Source organism: Phacochoerus africanus, chromosome 3 (assembly GCF_016906955.1).
Source record: "Phacochoerus africanus isolate WHEZ1 chromosome 3, ROS_Pafr_v1, whole genome shotgun sequence".
NCBI classification, from domain to species: Eukaryota; Metazoa; Chordata; class Mammalia; order Artiodactyla; family Suidae; genus Phacochoerus; species Phacochoerus africanus.
The window spans coordinates 201311447-201334593 of NC_062546.1; the positions used below are offsets into that span (position 1 = coordinate 201311447).

The 23147-nt window shown below is 48.2% G+C and overlaps 1 protein-coding gene across 8 annotated transcripts in view; it reads left to right on the forward strand.

The window, feature by feature from the left end:
- The window catches only part of AGAP1 (ArfGAP with GTPase domain, ankyrin repeat and PH domain 1), a 566173-nt gene that overhangs the window by 363376 nt on the left and 179650 nt on the right, over window positions 1-23147 (forward strand). For all 8 annotated transcript variants that reach the window (XM_047773835.1, XM_047773837.1, XM_047773836.1 and 5 more), the window contains one exon: window positions 7822-7990. In XM_047773835.1, coding sequence (XP_047629791.1) covers window positions 7822-7990 — 169 coding nt within the window. The remainder of the gene's footprint in view (window positions 1-7821; window positions 7991-23147) is intronic.

A 23147-nucleotide genomic window follows, 5' to 3' on the forward strand; every position in this document is an offset into this window, starting at 1 on the left:
TTTTAGGGCGTCGCTCTCCTCCATGCCTATGATTGCCTATGAGGCTCTTGTTTATTACTCTCATGTTGGACTTGAGTGTTTGCTTGGTCTCTTCGAAGGGGTGATATGATGTAGGTCCTTATGGATTAGCCCTTTATTGGATTCGTTTCCTTTTGAAAATGGTATTAAATGGAGTTGGGCAACAGCAGAGCATCTAACAGTGACTTCTCTTACATACTCTTTTTGAGCCCGGAAGTAAGGGTTCTTAAAAACAGAATTGATATAAACTGCTGTTGCTCTTGAACCTGGGCGTTGGTGAGGCGTAGTGCCAATAGGGCAGCCTGAGGTCTCCCTTTCCTCCAGGAGACAGGCGGATCTGCAGACCGCGTCTCACACCTGCTCCGGCCCGGCTCTGCAGCTCTTCCCCAAGCTGTGTGTGTAAAGTCGTGCACACAGAACCCTTGGCTGTTTTGTGAGCATCAAACTGGACGAGTGGGTCTCAAACCTTTGGTCCTTAAGGCCCGTTTACCTTCTTAAAGATTGAGGAATCTGAAAGAGCTTTTGTTTCTGTGGAGTATATCTGTTGATGCTTATCGTGTTAAAAATTAAAACAGAAAAAGTCAGTATGCAATGTAATTCATTAAAAATATAAATATAGGTCAAGTGTGAAGATAAAAATTTAGCATTTGAATTGAGTTGTCCTGTTAGCCTCACGTAAACACCAAATTGTGAGGAGTCTGAACAAAAAAAGAAGGTGAACTACCCCAGTAATTTTTATACTGACTGCATACTGCAATGGTAATATTTTGGATAGTGGGTTAAACAGAGTATCACATTAGAGCTTTGAATAAAATAGGGAGTTCCCTTGTGGTCTAGTGGATAGGATTTGGCACTTTCACCACTATGGCTCAAAAATCCCCCTGGTCTGGGAGCTGAGACCCCGTATCAAGCCACTGCATGCCTTGGCCAAAAAGTTTTTAATGAAATAAAATAATATTACATAATTCGCACTTTTTATGAAAAAGATATTTTCCAAAACCAAAGGAAATGGTGAGCAGAGGAGCAGTTTTTCTTTTTTTTCAAAGGTCTTTAATGTCAGACTGGAGAGCTGGAGTGTCACTTCTGTTTCTGCCTTCAATCTGTTGTGACATGTTGTTTGGGTTAAAGTCTGTGAAGAAACTCTCATAGGGATTTATTTGTTTTTAATTTATTTTTATTAGAGTGTAGTTGATTTACTGTGTTGTGCCAGTCTCTGCTGCGGAGCAGAGTGACCCAGTCACACACGTACATTCGTTCCCTTTCTCACACTCTCTTCCATTGTGTTCTGTCCCAAGAGACTGGGTAGAGTTCCCTGTGCTGTACAGCAGGACCAACCTCTGAATGGAAGACTTTGCATCTACTGACCCCAGACTCCCCATCCCTCCCACTCCCTCCTCCCTACCCCTTGGCAACCACAAGTCTGTTCTCTGTGTCAGTGAGTCTGTTTCTGTTTTGTAGATAGATTGATCTGTACCATATTTTAGATCCCAGATAGAAGTGATATCATGTGGTATTTGTCTTTCTGTCCTCACTTAGTATGAGAATTTCTAGTTGCATCCATGTTGCTGCAAATGTCATCATTGTGTTTTTTTTTTTTTTATGGCTGAATTGTATGTATAGAAATATTTAGTTGGAAGAGGGAGGAGTATTTTAGTAGCCATCTCAGATGTGGATATTCTTGGGCGCTGCACCCAAACGTGACATGTGGCCATTTCTTAAGGCTTAGGGATTCCGTGGATTTTTCCTGCTTTGTGACATTAAGATCCAATGGGCCGTCTTGCTCTTGGAACGATCTTTTATCCATGCATGTGGCGCCATGCATCAGTCCTTTCAAACAGATTGCTTAACTGGGGTGTGCAGATTTCCAGATGGGGACGCGTCTCGTCGAGCCATAGCCCCCCGTCCCCTTCATCACCATCACCACCATCTTGCCACGAGCATCTCCAGGTATTGGGAAGCTACACGGTTTCAAAATTCTGGCTGGCCCTGGAAAGCTCAAATTCTGTCATTGGCCACGCCCACCGTCAGGTGTCTTCCTTGCAGTATTTACCCTGTTTGTTTTCAAGAAAATACCTGCCCCCCCCACCAAAAAAAAAAGTGAAGAAGAAAATTTCTGCCAAATACCCAAGCCCGAACGTAGTTAATGTGTGACATCGTCCCTCTTTCCCAGCACCCGAGAGGTATGTTCACCCTGAAGCGCGTGGCTCAGGGCTTTTCTGCATCCGCCTCCAGGCTGCAGCACAGATGCTTCTGTATAGGACTCGCCGTGGCGTGGCGACACCCAGGAAGTTAGAAAGCTTCGCGGTCGGAATCTTGAAAAACCAGTAGCTTGCTTTGTTTGTGTTCATTGAGAACACCCTTGAGCGGAGCCGTTTGTTTGTTTGTTGTTTGTGTTGAGAGGGCGTGGCGATGAGATGACCGTTAGTCCAGTGCGGTGCTGCTGCTGCCGCCGCGGGCCCAGCCGTATTTATCGCTCTCATCACTTGGCACCATCCACGCAAATTTCAACACCGAGTAGAAAGCAAACGACGTCTTGGAATCGTTTTGAAAATGGCATTGAACGCGTGAGCCGCCTGACGAGGTGTGGATCACCCCACTTTGAGGATTGCTGAGCTAGTCTGTGCCACAAGCAAACACCCCATTAGACTAGCCCTGGCAAAAAACAAAAACAAAAACAAAAAAACCAAAAAGCAAACAAACAAAAACCCCCACAAAGCAAGCAGCAGGGTGTCCTCGGTTATCTCTCCCAGGCAGCAGTACCACGTAGTGATGGAAAGGAGTGGGTTTCTCCACACCTGTGCACAGGTAGCGGCCAGAACTTACTGAGAAAGCCTGATTGGGACAGAGATTTCTACAGTTTTTTCCATCATTTAATGATGGAAATGCCGAGTCTGAATACCTTTAAGAAGTATGTATGGAAAACTGGAGTGATGCTGATTGCACTGTCTGTACCTGGAGAGAGTTTCAAAACGGTGTATTTTCTCCCGATGATCTCGTTTTGAGACACCAGTCACATCATTGATGCATTCTGGTTTCGCTTCCAGAGCTTGTTAACTGCTTTTGGTACCCTGTGAACCCATGAAGCACACCATCCTTCACCAGACAGCCAAAGGTCACAAAGGGTTGGAAGGCAGTGCGAATCGATACAGTGAGAGTATTTTTAGGGACTGGTGATGGATTGCTGTATTTTGAGCTTAACTTCCAGTGGCAACTGCCCCAGAGCTGACGAAGATGAAGTCCCCATCTCCCGAGACCTGCAGGCCGTCACGCACACAGAGGGCGCTGGGGTGGCCACGACAAGACCCACTTAATGTTTTGTTGGCCGTTTGGGGAGAACGCCTGCAGTTGAAAAAAAAAAGCCTTTTTTAATTTTCAAAAATGTTTACGGCCACGCCCACTGCATGCAGACGGACTTTCCCAGGCCAGGGATTAAACCCGCAACACAGGAGTGACCAAGTCGCAGCAGTGACAATAACGAATCCTTAACCACGAGGCCCCCAGGGAACTCCGAGTGCTGTATTTTGATGACTTTATACCCCACTCCTTGCCGGAGCTCAGGGTCACCCAGGATGACCTCCCACTCCTAGTGACAAGAGACCATGAGATTTTTAGGACGACCTTATTGCAGCAGCAAATCCATGAAGTCTCCTATCGGGGCGGCGGGGGGGGGGGGGCATCTGGTAACCCACCCACACACTTGGGACCCGAGCCCTCTCCAAAGGCAGCCCCGTGGACGGTGGGCGCCGGGGTGAGCGGTGCTTCTGTCAGCAAGCTGAAAGCTGTGGGTCTCTGCCCCGGCTCTCAATTGCTAGCAGCTTCTTCTCAGTGCACCTCATTTGCATCTGGGACATCAATTAGCATGTTTGTTGAGGCTAATTGAATGAAACTCAATCATAGCTCTTAATTGCTTGACTATGTGAAAAGAAATCACATTAATGCAGCTAATTAAGTGTACGGCAATAGATGCAACATAATTAGGAGGAAAATGTAAAAAACAGGGGATAGCAAAGGTGCCGGAGCAGGGTGGCGGGAGGGGGACGCACCGCCGTTACAGAGCCATAGCCGCCCGTTTGGGGACGGTCCCTCTGCTCTGGAGCCCGCTTGGAAAAAATAATCCACGCGATGGAACACGGACAACTCGAGGAGAAAAATGCAAATAGGTTTGCAATTACTACTTTTTCAAGCTGTTGAGGGGCCGGAGATGGTACCTCTGGGGGGCCTGGCTCTTGAGTGGGCCCCCGGGACTTGTTAAGTGCTGTTTAAAAGTACTCGGCTTTGAATTACCCTCATGCCTTGTTAAAGGGTTTTTTCCCCTTTTATCCTCCATCAGCATTTTCTACCAGGAACACGGAGGAGGGTAGTATCTGTCACATTTGCATATCAAAATCAAGCTTGCCGGCTTTATTTCACCCCGCGAGGTCCCTACCTCAGACCGTCAGGCGGCGGCGCGTCCCAGTTCTGAGGAGGCCAGGATGTTTAGCAGTTGTAGCTTTAATTCCTCAAGTACCAAGCTGGGGAGAGATGAAAATGATGAGTCCTTTCAAAAACAGAAGACTCGGTGTCGATTCTCTGGGGAGAAGCTAGAAGCCTCCAGACTCGCGGGTCTCCTCTATAGCCACCTGTTCCTAAAGCACCAAGCTGGAAGGCTGTTGTGAATGAGGGCACTCATTTTGTAAAGTTTCTTTAAAATTTTTTTAGGGGCTCAGAATCCAAGAATTGCCAGATGTACATTCCGATTAAAAAAAAAAAGCAAAAAACCTATAGTTCCTCTGAACTTTCAAAGCCTAACTCGGGCAGGAAAACAGATCCCCAGCCCACGCTGAGCTGAAGATAAATGAGTTCTGTCCCCGCGTTCAGATCCAGAGAGCTGACACTTGGTACATTTCTACAATAATTTTAAATAAAATATCCTGGTTATTGTATGTTAAAACATGCCTATTAACGAAGAGACCATGCTGAGACTCCGTCACTCTCTGATTAGCCTCATTTTAGAGCCCATAAGCCATAAATGCTCAATTACACTCCTGTTATTGTATTTTAATTTGTTAAGAATTGGCATTAAAGAAGAAAGTTATAGCAAGTTGATATTTTTAAAGGAGTAACTATTATTCCTTATGGACAAGCGTAAACTTTGGTTTCGCACCTGGAGTTTGCATATTCTCGGTAGATATTAATGGAAGTCGATTCAGGAGGTGAAGAACAATCTTTTTCTGGACGATCCTGACCTCTGGTCCTGCCCTGAGCAAAGCTCCCTTCCTTCTTCCCTGTGCTTCTTGTCTCCCGTCCTGGTGATGAGCTTGGTCACGAGACGCCCTGCGTTTCCTCCCGTCTGCCTTCTGCTTCAGCGTCGTTGAATGATGACTCTCTTCCCATCCTTGGTTAGCCTTTCAAAACCACAGGTTTTTTTCATCGTGGGTTATATTTGGGGGGAGGGGGCGGCCCAAGAGTCTTCATTCAAGTGGACTCTTCAGTCTGTTCCCAGCTCAACGCAAACCCCATTTCCTTTCCCCGAACCCTTGACGGCTCTCCTCCAAGACGCCCGGGCCCGGGTGACCCCAGCCGGCCTGCCGGGCCCACGTCCCTCCCTGTGCCACCCTGGGAGATTAAATGCGCAGCTGGGCGAGCCCAGGGGTATCAGCGCCTTTGCCGCCAGGCTTCCTGGTTGACGGCAGACGTGCCCAGGCAGGTGCTTCCTCTGGTTCTTTTTTTTTTCTTCTTCTTTCCCTCTCTTTATTTATTAAGTTGCTCACAATGTTGTGTTAGTTTCAGGTGGACAGCAACGAGCATCGCTTATACACAGACACTCCTTCTCCAATTCTTTTCCCATTTAGGTCACTACGGAGTATTGAGTAGATTTCCCCGGGGCCACACTCGCAGTAGGTCCTTGAAGCGCCTCCGGTGCGTGGATAGTGGTGTGTATATGTCAGTCCCAACCTCCCAATGCATCCCTTCTCCCCAGCGTTTCCCCTTTGTAACCGTAAGTTTGGTTTTGAAATCTTGAAGCCGTTTCTGTCTTGTGTGGTCTTTTGTATCATTACTTATTAGATGCCACTTGTTAGCGATTTCGTATGATATTTGCCTTTCTCGGTCTGACTGACTTCACTTGGTATGATCATTTCTGGGCCCATCCATGTTGCTGCAAAGGGTATGATCTCATTCTTTGTTGGGGCTGAATATTCTCCCATTGTGTGTACGTACCGCGTCCTCTTTCCCCGGTCCCCTGTGGATGGACACCTACGTTGCTTCCATGTCTTGGCTGCTGTGACTGGTGCTCTCACGAACACTGAGGTGCCTGTATCTTTTCAAATGATGGTTTTCTCCAGATGGATGCCCAGGAGTGGGATGGCTAGATCATCTGGTAGTTCTACATTTAGTTTTTTTTTTAGGGACCCTCCACACGGTTCTCCATAGTGGTCACACCAGCGCACATTCCCACCAGCAGTGTAGGAGGGTTCCCTCTTCCCCCCACCTTCTCCAGCATTCTGTGCCCTCGGAAGCTTTTGTCTTACACCTTGTCCGGCTTTCCTCGTCCCACGGACGGGGCCTCTGACCCACGCAGCTTGCTTCTAGATCTTTATCTCGTTCTCCTTCTGTGTCTGTCAACGCCGTTGATTAGTATTTACCAGGAAACAGCCCATTTTTCCAACCTCCCTGGGTCCCTTGCGGCCTGCACGTTGGTTGCTTTGGCAGTTGTTCTAAAATTAGATGACTGGACTTTATTGCTTATCCTAAATACAAATGTATTGGCTTTTTCCTTTTACATTCTAAGAGGAATCCTCCAAGATTCTGCCAAGGAAGGGCCCTGTTTATTTCATTTCCTGGTTAGGCGTCCAACACATGCAATATTAGTTACCCAAGAGTGATTTCAATGGGATGTATCCTTTCTTCATGTGCAGTGTTGATTTAATGAAATGCCTGCAGATTCAGGGGGGCTTACTGCCCCCCAAAGGCATGAAAGCATCAATAACTCCTATTTTGCCACAGGAAGGGCCCTCCCCCAGACTCCCAGTGACCTGCTCCTCTTTCCCTGCTCACCAGCCAGTTCTTCAGTATCGCCGTCGCCAAGTCGATTGACACAAAGAGGTCACTGTGTCCCCAGGCTTCCCTTTAGTTCCATGGTAACTGCCAGTCATTCACTCCAGAGCGTAGAGAGCAGCAGGGTCCTTTTTCCGCGTATGGGGAACCGCCTGGAGCAGCAGCGCTTGCGTATAAACAGTCTGCCTTCTTGTTAACCTCCATCCTTGCGTGTTCATGTTTTCCCACCACCAGCCCCACTGACCCCGCAGCCATCGCCTTGGCCCTGTACAAAATGCTTGACCTCTTTCTTAGGGCTTTCACCTGGGTTCCCACCAGACAACTTCAGTCTGATCTAGACGTTTCCTGCTCTTGCCATCAGAGACGAAAAGCTAATTACAGAACAGTTCCTGCTCCCTGGAGTTTGACCTGAAACTTGCAGGAAGAGGCCAGGTTCTTAAGATCCCATCTGAGAAGCTGTTGCTCACAAAGTAGCATTTCACGTGTGTCCTTGCCGTCTCCAGCCAGTTCTGCGGCTCTGGATGGAAGCATCTCCATGTCTCCAGTACTTCCAGGGCCTGGGTTAGTTCAGGACCCAGGGGCGGCGCTGATGGCGCTGTCATGATGATGTCTCCATGTGAGACAGATCTCGACCTCCTTGTTTTGAAATCATTTGCCACCCGGGAAGGGCCATGGGATTAGAGCTGACGATGTCTAATAGAACTTCTTGTTCTCCACTGTAAAAGGTCCTCCTTTTAATCTCTCCTGGGTGTTTACCCTTTTGAACAGGACTACATGCAGAACGTTCATGGCAAAGAGATCGATCTTCTGAGAACCACTGTGAAAGTCCCAGGCAAGAGGCCCCCCCGAGCCACGTCCGCCTGCGCGCCCATCTCCAGCCCCAAAACCAACGGCCTGGCCAAGGACATGAGCAGCTTGCACGTCTCACCAAATTCAGGTAAGCGTATGGCCGACACGGGGGGCCAGTCCAGCCCACGGCGGTGATGGGTGGCACCAGCTGGAGGACAGTGCTGAGCTTTTCGGATCACGCGGACCCTTTGGCCGGTCCATTGCAGGCTAAGGTTTACAAGTCTCATCTCTTTCCCCTGCACCCCGGGGTTTCATGACTGCCAGCAAGCAAACCGCAGCACCTTAGGTCACAGCTACACAAACCACTGGGCTCTTCCAGGGCTGGGCAGTTGAAAGTTGAGTTTGACACGTGACGCAGGGGTTGAGGGCCTTCTAAATAACATGAGCTCGTTGTGAAAGTGCCAAGGGTAAGCACTAAGTATTGTGTAATGACTTTGCGTAGAAAAAAGGAAAAGCCATGTAGAGCAAGTTTTGAAGGACACCATTGGACCTGTGTGAAAGCCACATTCTCCCAGTTTTGGACGGTAACTGTCGTGTCATTGTTTAACGCAACTCCGGTGTTCTTTATTCTCTTTTAAAGGCGAATTTGTTGTTCATCCAGGATCAGAGAAGATTAGTGTCTTCTCAACGTAGACGCGTTGAGAAAGTCCTGGCATTGGTGTGCAGGGCAACCCCTCCAGAGGGTGGTGGTTCTGTTTTGTGAAGCGTCTTGGCAAGGTGTGCTCTGGCTTCTCCTTCCCCGTGATCCATCATCGGGGAAAAGCTGGGAAAAACCACTAAGCCCTCCCACCGACAAACGCAAGCTCCTCCAACAAATTTCACAGTTGCCGCCTTTCTTCTTTCCACCCTGCGTCTCATCGTCTCACAGTGAATGTCATTTCTAGCATATGCCTCTGCTTCTTAAAGATGCCCCATTTCCCCCTTTCTGCAACATTAAATGCTTTTTAAGAGAATGATGCTGACCGCACGCTTCCGTGGCACGGATGGCATTGGTTGGCAAAAGCAGGGTAATAAGAAGGACACAGAATTTGGGGTCTACCAGCCTGGATTCTTCTGCCCAGGGTGGCATGGCATTGGGCAGGTGACTGGACCACCCCCGACCAGCATATTGGGCTGATCTTGCCTGGCCCCGTCAAGGTCACAGAGGTGCAGTGACAGGTGAGATCTCGCACAAGTGCTGGGGAAACTCACAAAGCACAGAACAAACATCAGCTGTTGTTGCTCATCAAACAGAACGAGGCCTCCTGATAACAGAGAGGTTAGTCCATTCCAGAAAGGTGAGACGGTTGCTTTATGGGTCTCAGGACCTGCTGACCCTTTTTCTAAGAGATGCTTGAATTTTCCTTTTCGGGATGATGTGCTGCCTCTGGGATGAAGACAGAAAAGGGCCCAAGGAAACAAAAAAATGTTTCCATGGTAAATAAAAAGCTAATGTCTTCATGACTTTCTTTCTTTATGCAAAGTACTTACAGAGCACCTGTTCTGGGCCAGGAATTGTGCATATTCTGTGGATATGGAGAACTCCTGTGCCCGGCAGCTGGTTATGCCTTATAACCAACTAACTTTCCGCTTCCCCTTCTAACCCATCACGTCACGTCTGTCCGTGCAGTTATTCAAGTCAGCAAACATGTGACGTTTCTAATGTGTGCCGGCCACGGTCCTCAGCTCTGGGGACGCAGAAGGCTAAGACTCAATGTCCGCCCTCGGGGAGGTGAGGGAGGCGAGCGGGCGCCGGGCCGCAGCTCCTAGTCGGGTACGTTGGGGGGTGTGGAGGCCCAGGGAGGTGTGCTCGGCCCTGTCCCAGGGCTTGGGGGCTGCTGGCTGGGGTGAGAGGAGAGGGTGGGAGCCTGCTGGCACCTGGGGAGAGTCCTAATGGATTGAAGGCGTGGCCGCTGTGAGATGGGGAGTTTCAGCTGCATCTTGAGATCTGTCCCCTCTGGGGCTAAACTGCCACTTCCCAGCCGAAGGGAAATGGAACGTTTGATAACAAACAGCGAATACGAAATCGCCGTATGAACCTCATCATGTCCCCGGAGTGGTTATGTCATGGGCCTTGGCGCAGGGATTGAGTTTTCTGAGGCCAATTGCTCTCTCGTTACGACTCTTGCTCTCGGGTGAATGGGAGGGTTGGGGGCGCAGTGGGAGCCCTTCTCCGTGGCCACACCCTCAGTGCGTCATGGCACGTCCGTTCAGCCCTCAGCGGGATAAATCCCCACCTGGGGGGTCTGGTAGATTGTCGTGTCCTGTGCATCCCAAGCAAGGGCTCGGAAGTGGGAATCGGACGTCCGCGGGAGCACGGCACCACTTTGGGGTCACGGGGGCGCCCCGGGACGTGGCACCCTGGGCTAAGCCTGCAAGGGGTGTCCTCGGCTGGCGTCCAGCAAGAGTGACCTCCACCTCACGGTTTGTAGAGCTCCCTCGTAGGAAGGATTCTAACACAGCAAGTGAAATTCCGTAAATTGGTGCTACTGTTAAGTGATGGAGTTTCAATTAGAAATAGGTATCCGTTATTCTAGAGCTATTTTGCCAAAGAAACTGAACTCACTCCTTCACCCTCTCTCCCACTCAGAACCCACTTGAATTCTGCCATTTCATTTTAGAGCTTCGGATTCACTGAGCGTGTTTGTTTCTTGTCATGCCGTTTTCCTTTTTATTTGTTTTCTCTCTCAGCGTTGCTGAAGTAGATCAGTATGTTGTGCCTTACCGTCTAGAAGTTTTTTCATTCACATACACCTGACGCACCCTTGTACCTGAATCCTTGTGTGTAACTTATTAATGCCTTAGAGTAAAAGTCCACTGGTGAAATGACTCAGTCAATAGGTGTAGGCATTTATAAGACTCTTGGTACTTATTTCCAAATTCATTTCCAGAAGGGCTTTCTATAAAATAGTCTCCCCTTCATAAAGTGAGTGCCTGTTTCAGCTCTACACATTTTTAGAATCTATGCTAATCTGATAAACAGTACGAGTATCTCGTATTTTAATTTATTTGGATTTGTTCCATTAGTAGTGAGATTGAACATCTCACATGTTTATTGGTAGTGTGTATTCCTTATGTTATAATTGTTTAGATGTGACCTTAGCCCACTGTTGCATAGGTACTTGTCTTTTTCTTATTGATATGTAAGAACTCTTTGTATATTAAGGATATTAACACTTTGTAACATATTTTGCAGATATTTCCCCAGTTTACTATTTGCTTTTTAAATTTTAGAGTCTTATTTACATTATAGAGGTTCCTCCTCTGTGGCGTATAATCAAGTCGTAGGACTTGTACTTCATAGTTTCAGCTTTATTGAGAAAGCCTTTGATAATCCTGAAATAAGATCATAATTCATATATGTGTATTTGTGAATTTCATAATTTTATTTTTCCTTTTCCCCTTTTTTATTTTTTTGGGGTTTTTTTGTTTGTTGGTTGGTTGGTTTTGTTTTGTTTTTGTCGTTTTAGGGCCACACCCATGGCCTACAAAGTTCCCAGGCTAGGGGTTCCATCAGAGCTACAGCTGCCAGCCTACACTACAGCCACAGCAACGCCAGATCCTTAACCCACTGAGCAAGGCCAGGGATGGAACCTGCGTCCTCAAGGATGCTGTCATATTTGTTAACCCCTGAGCCATGATGGGAACTCTCTTTTTCCCCTTTTTTTGATATTTAATGTCTAATCCACCTTTATTTGTTTGGGTCTATTATGCATAATAGGACATCTAGTTAAATTTCTTATTCAAATACATCTGATTGTCCCGTCTCTCCTTGTTGAGTCATTTCCTTTTCCTGCTGACTCTGTCACCTTTATTGTACAACCAGCTCATTTAGTCGAATTAGCCGTGTTTCTGGCCTTGAGTATTTAGTCCACTGACCTACTTTCTCCACGTTGTCTCACCTTAAGGATTGACCACCTTGTCTTAGATTCACGACTCAGTTTATATCTGGTAATATATAACCGAGTGCCATATTATTCTTCGACAGCTTTTCCTGGTTATTGCCCCCCATATATTTTTTCCAATAAACTTCGGAATAACTTGAAACCGTCTCTTTCCCCCTGAAAATAATCTTCTTGGCCTTGCTGTTCATCTGTGAATTAATTGTGGAGGAACTGACATCTTAACTGTATGGACTTTCTTATCACAGAGCACAGTTCTTTCTCGGTTTATTCAAGCCTCTTATGTATCCCTCAGTAAAGTTTAACATTTTTCTTTGTTTAGAATAGATCCCGAATGGGTCCTGATAATCCATTCTGTGGCTTTATAATTTGGGAGGGACATGGTGAGACTAATATTTGGGGGGGGGGGTTGTCTATTATATCATCTAATTGGTAAGAACTAAGGAAGCTCCTAATTTTTGTGTTTTTTTATATCCAGCCGTCTTACCGAACTCTCCATTGGCTGGAGTAATCATCCAGATTTTTCTCTTGGTTTTCTAGCAGGAGCTCACAATGCCGTGCGTGTCTCACATCTTACGGTGCCTAACTGTGTGGAAATGCTGGCTTTGAGTTCCTCCCAACCGGTTCCATGATGTGGATGCTTGTTGCTTTGCCCCCGCACCATTCCCCTCCTTTCACTGTTGAGTCTGCTGCCTGCTCAGCCCTGATGAGTGCTCTGGAGATTCAGGGGGGGCAATGTAAGACCCTCCCTCCAAGGATGTTACGCTCCGGCGGGGGAGAGGAGGAGTCAGAAGACAAACACACAAATAAGACCATCAAGCTGGTGATAAGTACAGAAGGGGCAACTGGAAAGAAAATTACTTGTTGGAGGGGGAGTCTTATGTTATTCCTAGTACTGGGGAGTGGTTTGCGAGTATCGGGATGCTTGGCTACATTTTCAAACACTCAAATGCTAGAAATGTGCTGATCTTACTATCGAGCTTTGCCAGGGCCTTGGGGAGGAGAAGGGGAACTACCCTGCATCCTGCTTACCTGCGCTCTGGTGGTCCAGCCTGGGCCTCACTCTGGGGTTTGTAAGCTATGGAGGGCAGAAGCACTGCAGTAACGATGGGGTAGCTCCCAGCTCCACTGGGCAGCGTGGGAGGCAGGCACCTCGAGCCAAGGGACATGTCCAAGAAGAGCTGGCCGTGGCATCCCCACCACCAGCACCACTGGGAAAAACAGTGAGCACCCTGCCTGGGGAGGGAATCCTGATGTGGGTGCTGATGCTTAGAAGAGAAGGGTGCAGATGGGGAAGCCCAGACTTCTGCGAGGCAGCAGGAAAACATAAATGGATGGCAAGGAAAGGCAGCTCTGACCGTGAAGACCGTCACTGAAGCACGCCAGCCTGCCCACGACCTTGCACTGCTGGTCAAAACTGACCTCACCTGTCTGCCTGTGCCTCATACCTGCTCCAGGGCTGCAGAGCCTGATCAGCCCACATGCTCTGGCTCATAAATGTGAGGGGACAACCCAGATTGGTGGAAACCAACAGCCAAAATGTGAAAGTCCAGCATAAACAAAAGGACAGCTGCTCTTAGAAGAAAGAGAGTCGGAGGAGTTCCCGTGGTGGCGCAGTGGTTAACGAATCCGACTAGGAACCATGAGGTTGCGGGTTCGGTCCCTGCCCTTGCTCAGTGGGTTGACGATCCGGCGTTGCCGCGAGCTGTGGTGTAGGTCGCAGACGCAGCTCGGATCCTGCGTTGCTGTGGTTCTGGCGTAGGCTGGCAGCTACAGCTCCAATTGGACCCCTAGCCTGGGAACCTCCATATGCTGTGGGAACAGCCCTAGAAAAGGCAAAAAGACAAAAAAAAAAGAAGAAGAAGAAGAAGAAAGAGAATCATGATTTGGGGAGATCGAACTGAAGAGGAAATTACAACTACTATTGTAAAGATTTAAGAGGTTGGTTAATGAGTCATAAATTGAAACAAACCAACAAACTATTATATCAAAAACCTAGGGAGAAAGAGTTCTTGGGAATTAAGGGGAAAAGGTTGCAAAGGTGAAAATTTCAGTATTGGGTTAACTACCGTGAAGAACATGACTGAAGGCAGGATTGGTCGCCAAAGTTATAACAGAAGAAAACACGCTATAGAGTTGACGACGGAAATGCCGGTGTCTTCGCGTCTGAAGAGTGAGGTATCCAACTGGATGGGGGAGTGAGTTTTGTGGACATAGGTCCCTGGGAGCCTCCAGGAGCAGGGAAGACAGACCTCAGCCTTCTCAAGAGCAACTCTGTTCCTTTACAAGGACAAATAATTTTGAATTGCGAAGCTTATGTAGAGCCATACTTATTATCAAGCAAGTGTGAAGACCGAAAAAAGGTGTTTTTAGATGATATACAGGAACATAGAACATTTTCCTCTCAATGGATTTCTGAAAAAATTACATGAGCATCCACTCCAGCAAAAAGAAGAGAGAGGCAAAGAAGGAGAAGGAAAGGAAGAGGAAGAAAAGGAAGGAGGCGGAATAATCCAGAAGATACTTGTTTATCCCTGTCTGGTTAAATTCCCTCTTCCCCATCACAGCTTCCCCTCCTCCAAGGTCATGGGCTCAGCACGCCCCGGGCAGCATCAGCTACTTGCATGCTTTCAGGATGGCACCTACATCGTCATTCTAACGGGATCCATCCTAAGCCACGTTTTAGAGAGTCCGCTCAACTGTAGTGTCATCTGTGCTTCCAGAGAAGATGGTCAAATGTCCAAAAATATTTTCTGACGTGAGTTTTTGGCTGGTTTGGTGGAACTGTATCCACAGAGGGCAGATGATCGTTATGTCAGTGCTGACGGGAACTCGGACGCTTAAGTAGAAAACAGGAAAGCACGGGGCCAGCAGCAGGGACCTTGGAGTCAGAAACACGAAGCTGAATTCCACCTCCTCCACGTGAGGACCTTGTGCAGGTGTCTGTAAACCCCAGCTCCCCCATCTTCAGAATGGGGAAACTGTCTCCCTCCATCCTTGGGTGGGGGCTGCGTGCTTTCCCAAAGCCTGACCCGGGGTCACCCTTCAGAGCTCCGTCAGGAACCCACCGTGGTCATTGTGCTTATTCCTGGTGAAGGAAGAGGGTTGAGAAAGGATGTTTTTGCATTCACTTTGTAGATACCTTGACGTCTTTGTTTATTTTGGCTTCCAGTAGACACCGTAAACGGGTTCGACTCACTAAACCCGCGCCTCTCAACCTCAGCCATCCCCCGCATGACCGCAGTGAGTCGGGCAGGCAGGTGACTCGCCCTTCACGATGCCCCCAGGTCTCCACGGGGCGCTCTGCTGCAGTTCTGAGGGCTCCATCCTCCTCGGATCCCCGCGTTGTCCGTAACTCCTGATGGCAACACTTTGTTCTGAGACGACGGCTATATCTTCTCGTTCCTAAAGTGCATCTTTGTTGGGTGTGTGTCTATCCAACCTGGATTGATGCTTAGACCTTTGTGAGAGGAACCCTTCCCCCTTCCCCCCCCCACAAGCCCCCACGCAGGCCCCCAGCGGTTTCAAAATATTAAAGCCGTCGGGAGGGTTGAGTCTGATGTTCTGGGGGGGGGGCGGGGATCTCCATGTGTTTTGAGTATTGAACTGCCGTTGACATCTAAAGTCTCAACCATGCTGTTTTGCTCCACACTTCAGTAATCAGGACATCCAGCAAACCCATAAAAAACCAAACTAATAGCATGAATATTCAGTGACCTAGAATACTAATTATTGTCATGAATATTAATGCGATCGGACTTGCTTTTTCCTCTCCTCTTTCTCTCCCGTCCTCTCTCTCTCTCTCTCTCCCTCTCTCTTTTTTTCCACTTAGCCGGCTCTAAAGATGGGTCATAATGAGAGCATTTAAGAGGGAGCGCGCTCTCCGCCGTGACAGGGACGGCGGAATAAGGAGAGCTTGATTAACGCCGAGCACTTGGGGGAGAGATGAGAGGCTTCACGTGGGCCTGTTCGGGGGAGGCAATGAGACACCGGCGGCTCTGTTGCTGCTCCTGGAGATTAATGAGGCCTAAGAGTGCATTAGGAACAGTGACAAAGGTTTGATCTAATGGGCTCAGTCATTTTTCCTTTGAGTGACAGACGCACAGAAGTAATTGGCTGTGCAGAATGGCAGCTCATTGGCGGTACTTAAGGATACATTATCCCCGTTGTGTGGCCCGCAGAGGCTGTTTATCAAAACTGCTCACACTGCAGACGCCGAGTCGCTAAGCTGCTGTTACAGTGGTAATAGCTATTAAAAAAAAAAAAAAAATCACGCACCATCAAAACTAGATCCGTGGTTGTCGCGTAGAAACAAAGTTTTTCTTTGTTTCGTTTCAGATGGTCTAGGAAACATTTTAATAACTCCCGAGTCCGTTCTGTGCACCCAGTGAGCTGTGCCCGGCTGTCCCCATGACCCCTCCTGCCGGGTGGAGTTGCACACTCGTTAGGACTGCAGAGCCTGCCCCTCACCCCGTTCCTGCCGCAGCCACCTGATTATTTCGCACACTTAGGAGTCTGTTTGCAGCACGGGCCCGCCGATACCGTAAATTGGATGCTTTGGTTAAACATCCTTCTCAAAACTTGGTGCAACACTTGCCGATGACGGCTGCCCTCTTGGTTGAGAAATAATTGGCTCCAGAATACTCCCCAAATCCGTATCACGTGGTGCTGCCTGCTTCCACAAACCAGGTTTTATTGGGGTCGGTGTTGATGGCTCGTTCATACTTCATGATTTTTAGATTAAAAATAAGAACGTTTGGTGGGGTTCCTCTAAGCCTGAACTTTGAGGAACTTGGCTCTCTCTGAAATTCAATGACGCTGAAGTTATTCTTTTACTCTTTACAAGAGTTTCAGCATCTTCGGCTTTGACAAGAGATGCCTTCTCACTCTTGGTCGTTCCTGCTTGGATCCATTTCTCCCACCGAGGTTTAGACAGAGGTGGGCTGTATTGTTTCCATCATTAAGTTGCAAACTCCGAGGTGTACACCGTTATTTCTCTTCCTTTGTTATCCTCGCCTCGTTTCGTGACCCAGCGAGTGCTTTTTCACTGAGGAATATTCGCAGCGCCCATCGTGTGAGGTGTGCGTGATAAATCTGGAGGATGAGCGCTGTTTGCGGTCCTCCACGGCAACAGTCCGGGGTTGAGATCATCGGGGTGCCGGCCGCAGGGTCTCAGGCGCATGTCGTCCCATTGAAGGAAGCCGTCCTCAGTTACTCGAGCTGGAAGCGCACCGTTCTTTTCTGTAAGAACCAGCAAAAGCAAGTCGATCGTTTTGCTGATTTCGGCTCAACACTGAAGCGGGGTGTGGGCAGCACCAACCTGTGTCTGCTGGGGACAGATAATCCGGACGAGTAAATAGAAGTTGCTTTAGAAACGTGTTCCCCTCTCTCCACAATGTGTGTGTTGCATGGAGAACAGTGTTTCACCTGCGGACGTGATGCTTTCAAGATCTGCAAAATGGTCGGCTTGGGAAGCGCTAGAGGAAAGACGGTGTTCTGAGACAGGGGTCAGCAGCGCTGACCCAGAGGCCTCCAGGAAGGTGGCTGGCCAGGGCCTGGGCTGAGAGCGCCTCTCTGTGCCGGAGTCAAGTCCATGGCTGGCCCGCTTGCTGTGGTGTCATTGCTCACACGGGCAGAGGAGAGCTGTGCAAAATGGTCCCGATATTTTGAGCGTATGAATGGTTTGAGGAACCACTCATATGGAAACCTCTCCTCTCTCGGGAACATTCCTAGTGAGCGGTTAACCCCCAAACATCCTGGCTCATGAATATATGCAGCCCCGTTTCGCATCATCAGACTTCCAAACATGGAGTTCCTCTGTGCTTTCACTCCTATAGGCTCTCTCTGTTCAGTCTCAAGGGATGCTCATAGGAGGCTGGATAGGATGGGGTAGGAAGTCGTCCGGGTGAGCAGGTCTGGATGTGGGGCCCTGTGGACACTGCGGCTGCCTCCCCAAAAAGGCTTGTAAAATTCCGTGAAAGCCAGAGAACTGCCTGCAGAGCAGAACTGTAAAGTCACAATGAATTTTGGACAGCACACACCTATTGCACATTATCTTATGGAGGAGAAAGACTTTTTTTTTTTTTTTGTCTTTGTGCTTTTTCTAGGGCTGCTCCTGCAGCATATGGAGGTTCCCAGGCGAAGGGTCAAATCGGAGCTGTAGTCACCAGCCTGCACCACAGCCACAGCAACTTGGGATCTGAGCTGGGTCTGCGACCTACACCACAGCTCACGGCAACAGCGGATCCTTAATCCACTGAGCAAGGCCAGGGATCGAACCCACCACCTTATGGTTCCTAGTCAGATTCGTTAACCACTGCACCACGACAGGAACTCCAAGAAAGACTATTTTAAAGAAGGGACTATTCTGCATGGCAGACAAGTAAACAAAACAATCAAATTAAGATGCAGGGGGGCAGAGTACCAGATAAGAAGCCAGAAGACAAGGCACAAGCATCTTGGGCTTCCTGTTTTATAAAGCATTATCACTTGAATGCCATAATTGTGGGGGGTTTTTTGTTTGTTTTTTGTTTGGTTGGTTGGGTTTTTTTTTTTTTTTTTTTGCTGAAAAGAAAATCCTCAGTTTTAGCCTTGTTCCGTGTAATGTGGCCATACCTCATTATCACTATATTGCGTATAAACTTGTTGGTGTCACTTGTACCAAGCAATAGCTTGTAGCTTAGTAAGCACTGTGTCAGCATCGTGTAAATGAGCGTGAGTAACCATTCGAGGACACGCTCCAAAATCCGCCGTAGCAGGTGTCTCTCACGCTGATATAAACAGGCAGGATGAGATGTGCAGGTATTGTTTTGCAGTGACGAATGCTGTACCGCCTCGCTGGAAAAGGCTCTGTCTTTGGAATAAATATTTCAATCCGTTTCTAAGTGTCAGAACTTTCCTTCGGATGTGTTCCTGTTTTCACCCTAAATTGGCCGACACCAGCCCTGCCCATCCTCAGGGTGCAGCAGGATCCCCGCAATGGGCTGTTGGGGGGGCCGTGGGGTCTCTCGCTCACTTGTCCTGACCATCGGGTCATTGCATTCGTCCTTCGGGGGCATCACGGCCCAAGCCCTTGATTTCTTTCCTTTCCATCTTTCCTTTTATAAACTCTACCTCTGACGGCTTTGGTGTCACCTTTGGCATTTGGGGAGACAGGCAGCGGGACGAGTGGGATTGAGTGTCTCAACGCCCAACGCTGCCCTGGCCCATGTGCTCAAGAAACACCATCCAGTGAATGAGGGTTGGACTGCGTGCAGCGTGCAGAGGCGAGGCGAGAAGCGCAAGCAGTGTACATACCAAGAGACGCCAGCCCGAGAGAAATGGGAGTCTAAAGTCGAAATGAGCAGTATCACCATCCTTGTTAAAACAAAAAAAAGCTAGAGAGAAAAGGAGCACCAGTGCTAACGTAAAGTAATGACAGCTGATACCGTCTGAGGCTTCGCAGTTCGCAAAGTGCTTAACGCAGTTTGGTCTTTATGTCCCCACAGGGGGTCTGTGAGCATCATTATCTCCATTTTATCATCATCATTGTGGCTCTTCTATTCGTTTCACAAATTATGAAACTGAATTGTTTTCAAGATGCCAGGTTCCATCTTCTTTTAGCCCGCGGTCATTAAGAAAATGAATCCACATCTATCTACAAGTCAGAAAGCTGTTGATGCTGTTTGGCCCAGCAGTAACTCTTCTGGGATGTGGGCCTGAGAAAAAGAAAAAGAGCAGAAGATGTCCTTCGCAGTATTGTTTATAACACTGAGAAACGGCAAATGATCGCAACTATCGAAATGTAGGAGACCAGAAGTTATTTACATTAAACCCCTAAGATGTTACACATCTAAAATTATTGTGAAGATGATGGAACAACTCGGGGAAATGGCTGGGAAGTCATTAAAGAGGTGTATAAAATTAGATCTATTCAGAACTCCCTGGGAGTTCCCGTCGTGGCTCAGTGGTTAACGAATCTGACTAGGAACCATGAGGTTGCAGGTTCCGTCCCTGGCCTTGCTCAGTGGGTTAAGGATCCGGCATGGCCGTGAGCTGTGGTGTAGGTCACAGACGCGGCTTGGATCCTGCATTGCTTGTGGCTGTGGGTGTAGGCCGGCGGCTACAGCTCCTATTCAACCCCTAGGCTGGGAACCTCCATATGCCGCATGTGCGGCCCTAGAAAAAGATTAAATAAAAAAAGAATTCCCTGGTGGCTCAGCGGGTTAAGGATCCGGCATTGTCACCGCTAGGGTTACTGGAATGGTTCAGGCTCAGTCCCTGGCCAAGGAATTTCCACATGCCACAGGTGCAGCCAAAAAAATAATGAATTAAAAAAAATAAAATCCCATCTTCTCTATGGTCATAACTAAGAAAAATGTATATGTGTGTCCAATAATGAGTTGATCTAGTAAATGAGATTTTGGTAGACTTCTAATTTGCATTTGTTGTGTATCTGTATAACTTCACAAAATATGTTTTAAATAATTTGTACCACAGGACAGACTCCCACTTTTTGCCCTTGGCGTCATCATTAGAACAGGGATAAATCAGAATAAAATGAGCTATTTCCACCTTTTAGGAAACAGCTGTTACCTCTCTAGCTACAGGGTTTTCTGTTCTGGGTGTGGCCACAATGTTGTATTTAGTAGCTACAGATGTCATTACCGTTAGGTCTGGATTCTGTGCATTCTTTTTTCTCTGGTAAGCAAACCGCAGGAAATATGGAACCAAAAAAAAGAGCGAAAGTGAATGGCATTCGGAGAAACAGAAGATTCCCTTCTCAATCATGGATGTGGGAAACTGCACTCTTCTGCAAAACAGGTATCACAGGGTCCTGAACGCCTGCATCTTTAGGAAAAGACACAGAATGTGTCCTTGGGAAAAAGCCCCTTCGCCTGAGACCCTGCTTTGCCAAAAGGAGGCAGGTTTCCTATGCAAATAGTGAGGCAAATGGGCCTCCTCACAGGCACTTAAATCATTCCTATCTCACTTTTTATGGTGGTGTTGTGAATTATATTATTTTTGGGTTTATAATTAGAGGACAGAACAGATGGCGAAGGCCTAGGCTGAAGTGGTCTGGTCATTAGCAGAGCCTCCATCGTCCAGCCCCAATTCTGGCAGACCTGGTTTTACCACCCGCACAGGGAGTAGGGCGTGGCCAAGCTCTAGGTTTGCAAGGTCACCTCACGCTCGGTGTTTATAACATTTGAACACACGCAGGAATGGGAAAGGGCCCACAAGCGCACTCTCGGAGTTCCCTGGTGGCTCCGTGGGTTAAGGATCTGGCATTGGCGTGGATTCGATCCCTGACCAGGGAACTTGCACTCTGCCACGCGCGGGGCCAAAAAAAAAAGCGATCTCTGTCTATTTGTATATTTCAGAGGGTGAAGCCTGCAAGGGCAAAAATGAGTTCCTATCACTCCGATTCCTATAATTAAAAATTTTTAAAAATATGTCACGTCCCACCGTGGAAATAAATGTCTCTTTGACACATACATGCTCAGTGTCCAGGATCACCCTCGCCAAGAGTTTCTGCTCTTTTCCAGGCTATTTCACCAATAAGCTAAATGCCAAGTAGGGTTTTCATAGTTGAAGCCTGGGCAGGGTCTTGTTAGTGGAGAGAGACCAAAATCAGACAGCGCAGTGAGCAGGATTCTGTATTAAAAAAAAAAAAGTTGATGGAGCTCTATTTGAATGCTCTGAAAAGCTATATTTCAGGGTATACATTAAGAATCAGAACAGGCTGTTTTTAATGTCGTAAGCCTATAGCTGAAAAGAGGGGCTCTGTCTTTGATGCCATTTGGTGGATGAAAACATTCTTGTTCAATAGAAAAGCAGCATCTTTTTCATGCTCGTGTGAGATCAGGCAACATACTGATATTCATTCAGCTAGAAATGCCATATTCACTTTGAAATGCAAATCGTTGAAAGAAAAATAGCATATGGTGGAGGTAAGTACCTTTTCAAATCAACTCTTACGCTTTAGGGATGTAAGTAGAGCTAGAATTATTCTTGGGGAAGAAGCTGGTGCTTTTGACACACGGAAGTGTGCACTAATCAGGCGACCCAGTGGGCGCGCGCACACACACACACGCACACACACACGCACACATATCCATATCAAGGAGGATGGCGCGAGCGCCGGCGGATTAGCACCCTAATGCCGCCGCCACCCCCACTAATCAAGGCCACGGCCAGCTGATCCGGAGATGGGGGCTTTGGGGAAGCGCTCTTCTGAGTTCAGAATGGGCCAGGGAGTCGTATGTCGTGAGAATGCAGATGCCGTTTGGGGAGAGAAATACTGGGATAAAACCAGACGGGTCCTTCTCTGCCTCCCTTCCTCCGGGCGTCCGTGTCCCAGACCCTGCAGGGCTGGGCTGCTCTGTGGAATGTAATGCTCGTGAAATGGTCTCCGTGCTCTCACACTTGCTGATCTGACTTGTGTCTTCACCAGCCATTCCAGGGAGCTTTGTTCAAGTTTGGGGGTTTTTTGGAGGTTGGGAGGGACCAATTTTATTACCATACACTTAGAATGTGCAAAATCCTAAATTACAGCTAAGTGTACAGGTGACTAGCATGCAGGTCAAATAGCAGCAGGTGACCAGCAGCCCAGGAAGCCCTCCACACCCCATCCCATCGCTGCCCACATCTCCCCCCACACACACACACCCCGAGGGCAAAGCACCGTCTGATTTCCCGCTCTGTAGATGGGTTTGGCCAGGGGGCTTTGACCCACGGTTCTATGGGACCACAGCAGGTGGTGCTCTCGTGTCTGTCCTCTTTGGAACACATCCTGTCCGTGGTGTCTGTCCCGTGTCACCATTCATTCTTCCTGGTGTGGACGCACCACCAGGTACCCGTGGTGGATGGATGGACATTTCAGCCGTTCTGAGTAATTCTGCCATGAACATTCTTGTGCATGAGTCCTGGCGGATCGTTTATGCATGTGTGTATGATTTTAAGGGATTTCATGTCTGGAGGAATGTGACAGAGAAAGAGGAATCTTGAGGGGAAAAAAAGAACAAATGGGGCCATTCTGTGAAGGCTCCATGTCGGGTGAGTCGGAAGAGCGGTTTGCCTTGTTCGGGGATCGTGTGCAGGAAGTGTCCCCTTGCTGAGCTGTTCTTTGCAGAGAAGGGCCAATCCCAAAGTCTAAAATAAACCTTTGGCATCGCAGAAGGTCCTGCCTCCACCGTCCAGCAGCAGGTCTGGTCTCCTGCCTCTCATTCTTCTGACGGCTCTCAGGTTCCTCGCCCTGTGTTTTGGCCCCTCGTGGACTTGGCTGAGACCTTCTCCTGGACGAGGCGGTGGCTTCTCTAAGGACAGGGACCTCCCTCTTCACTGTGTCCAGCAAGCACATCAGGGGCTCAGTGCCGTGGGACC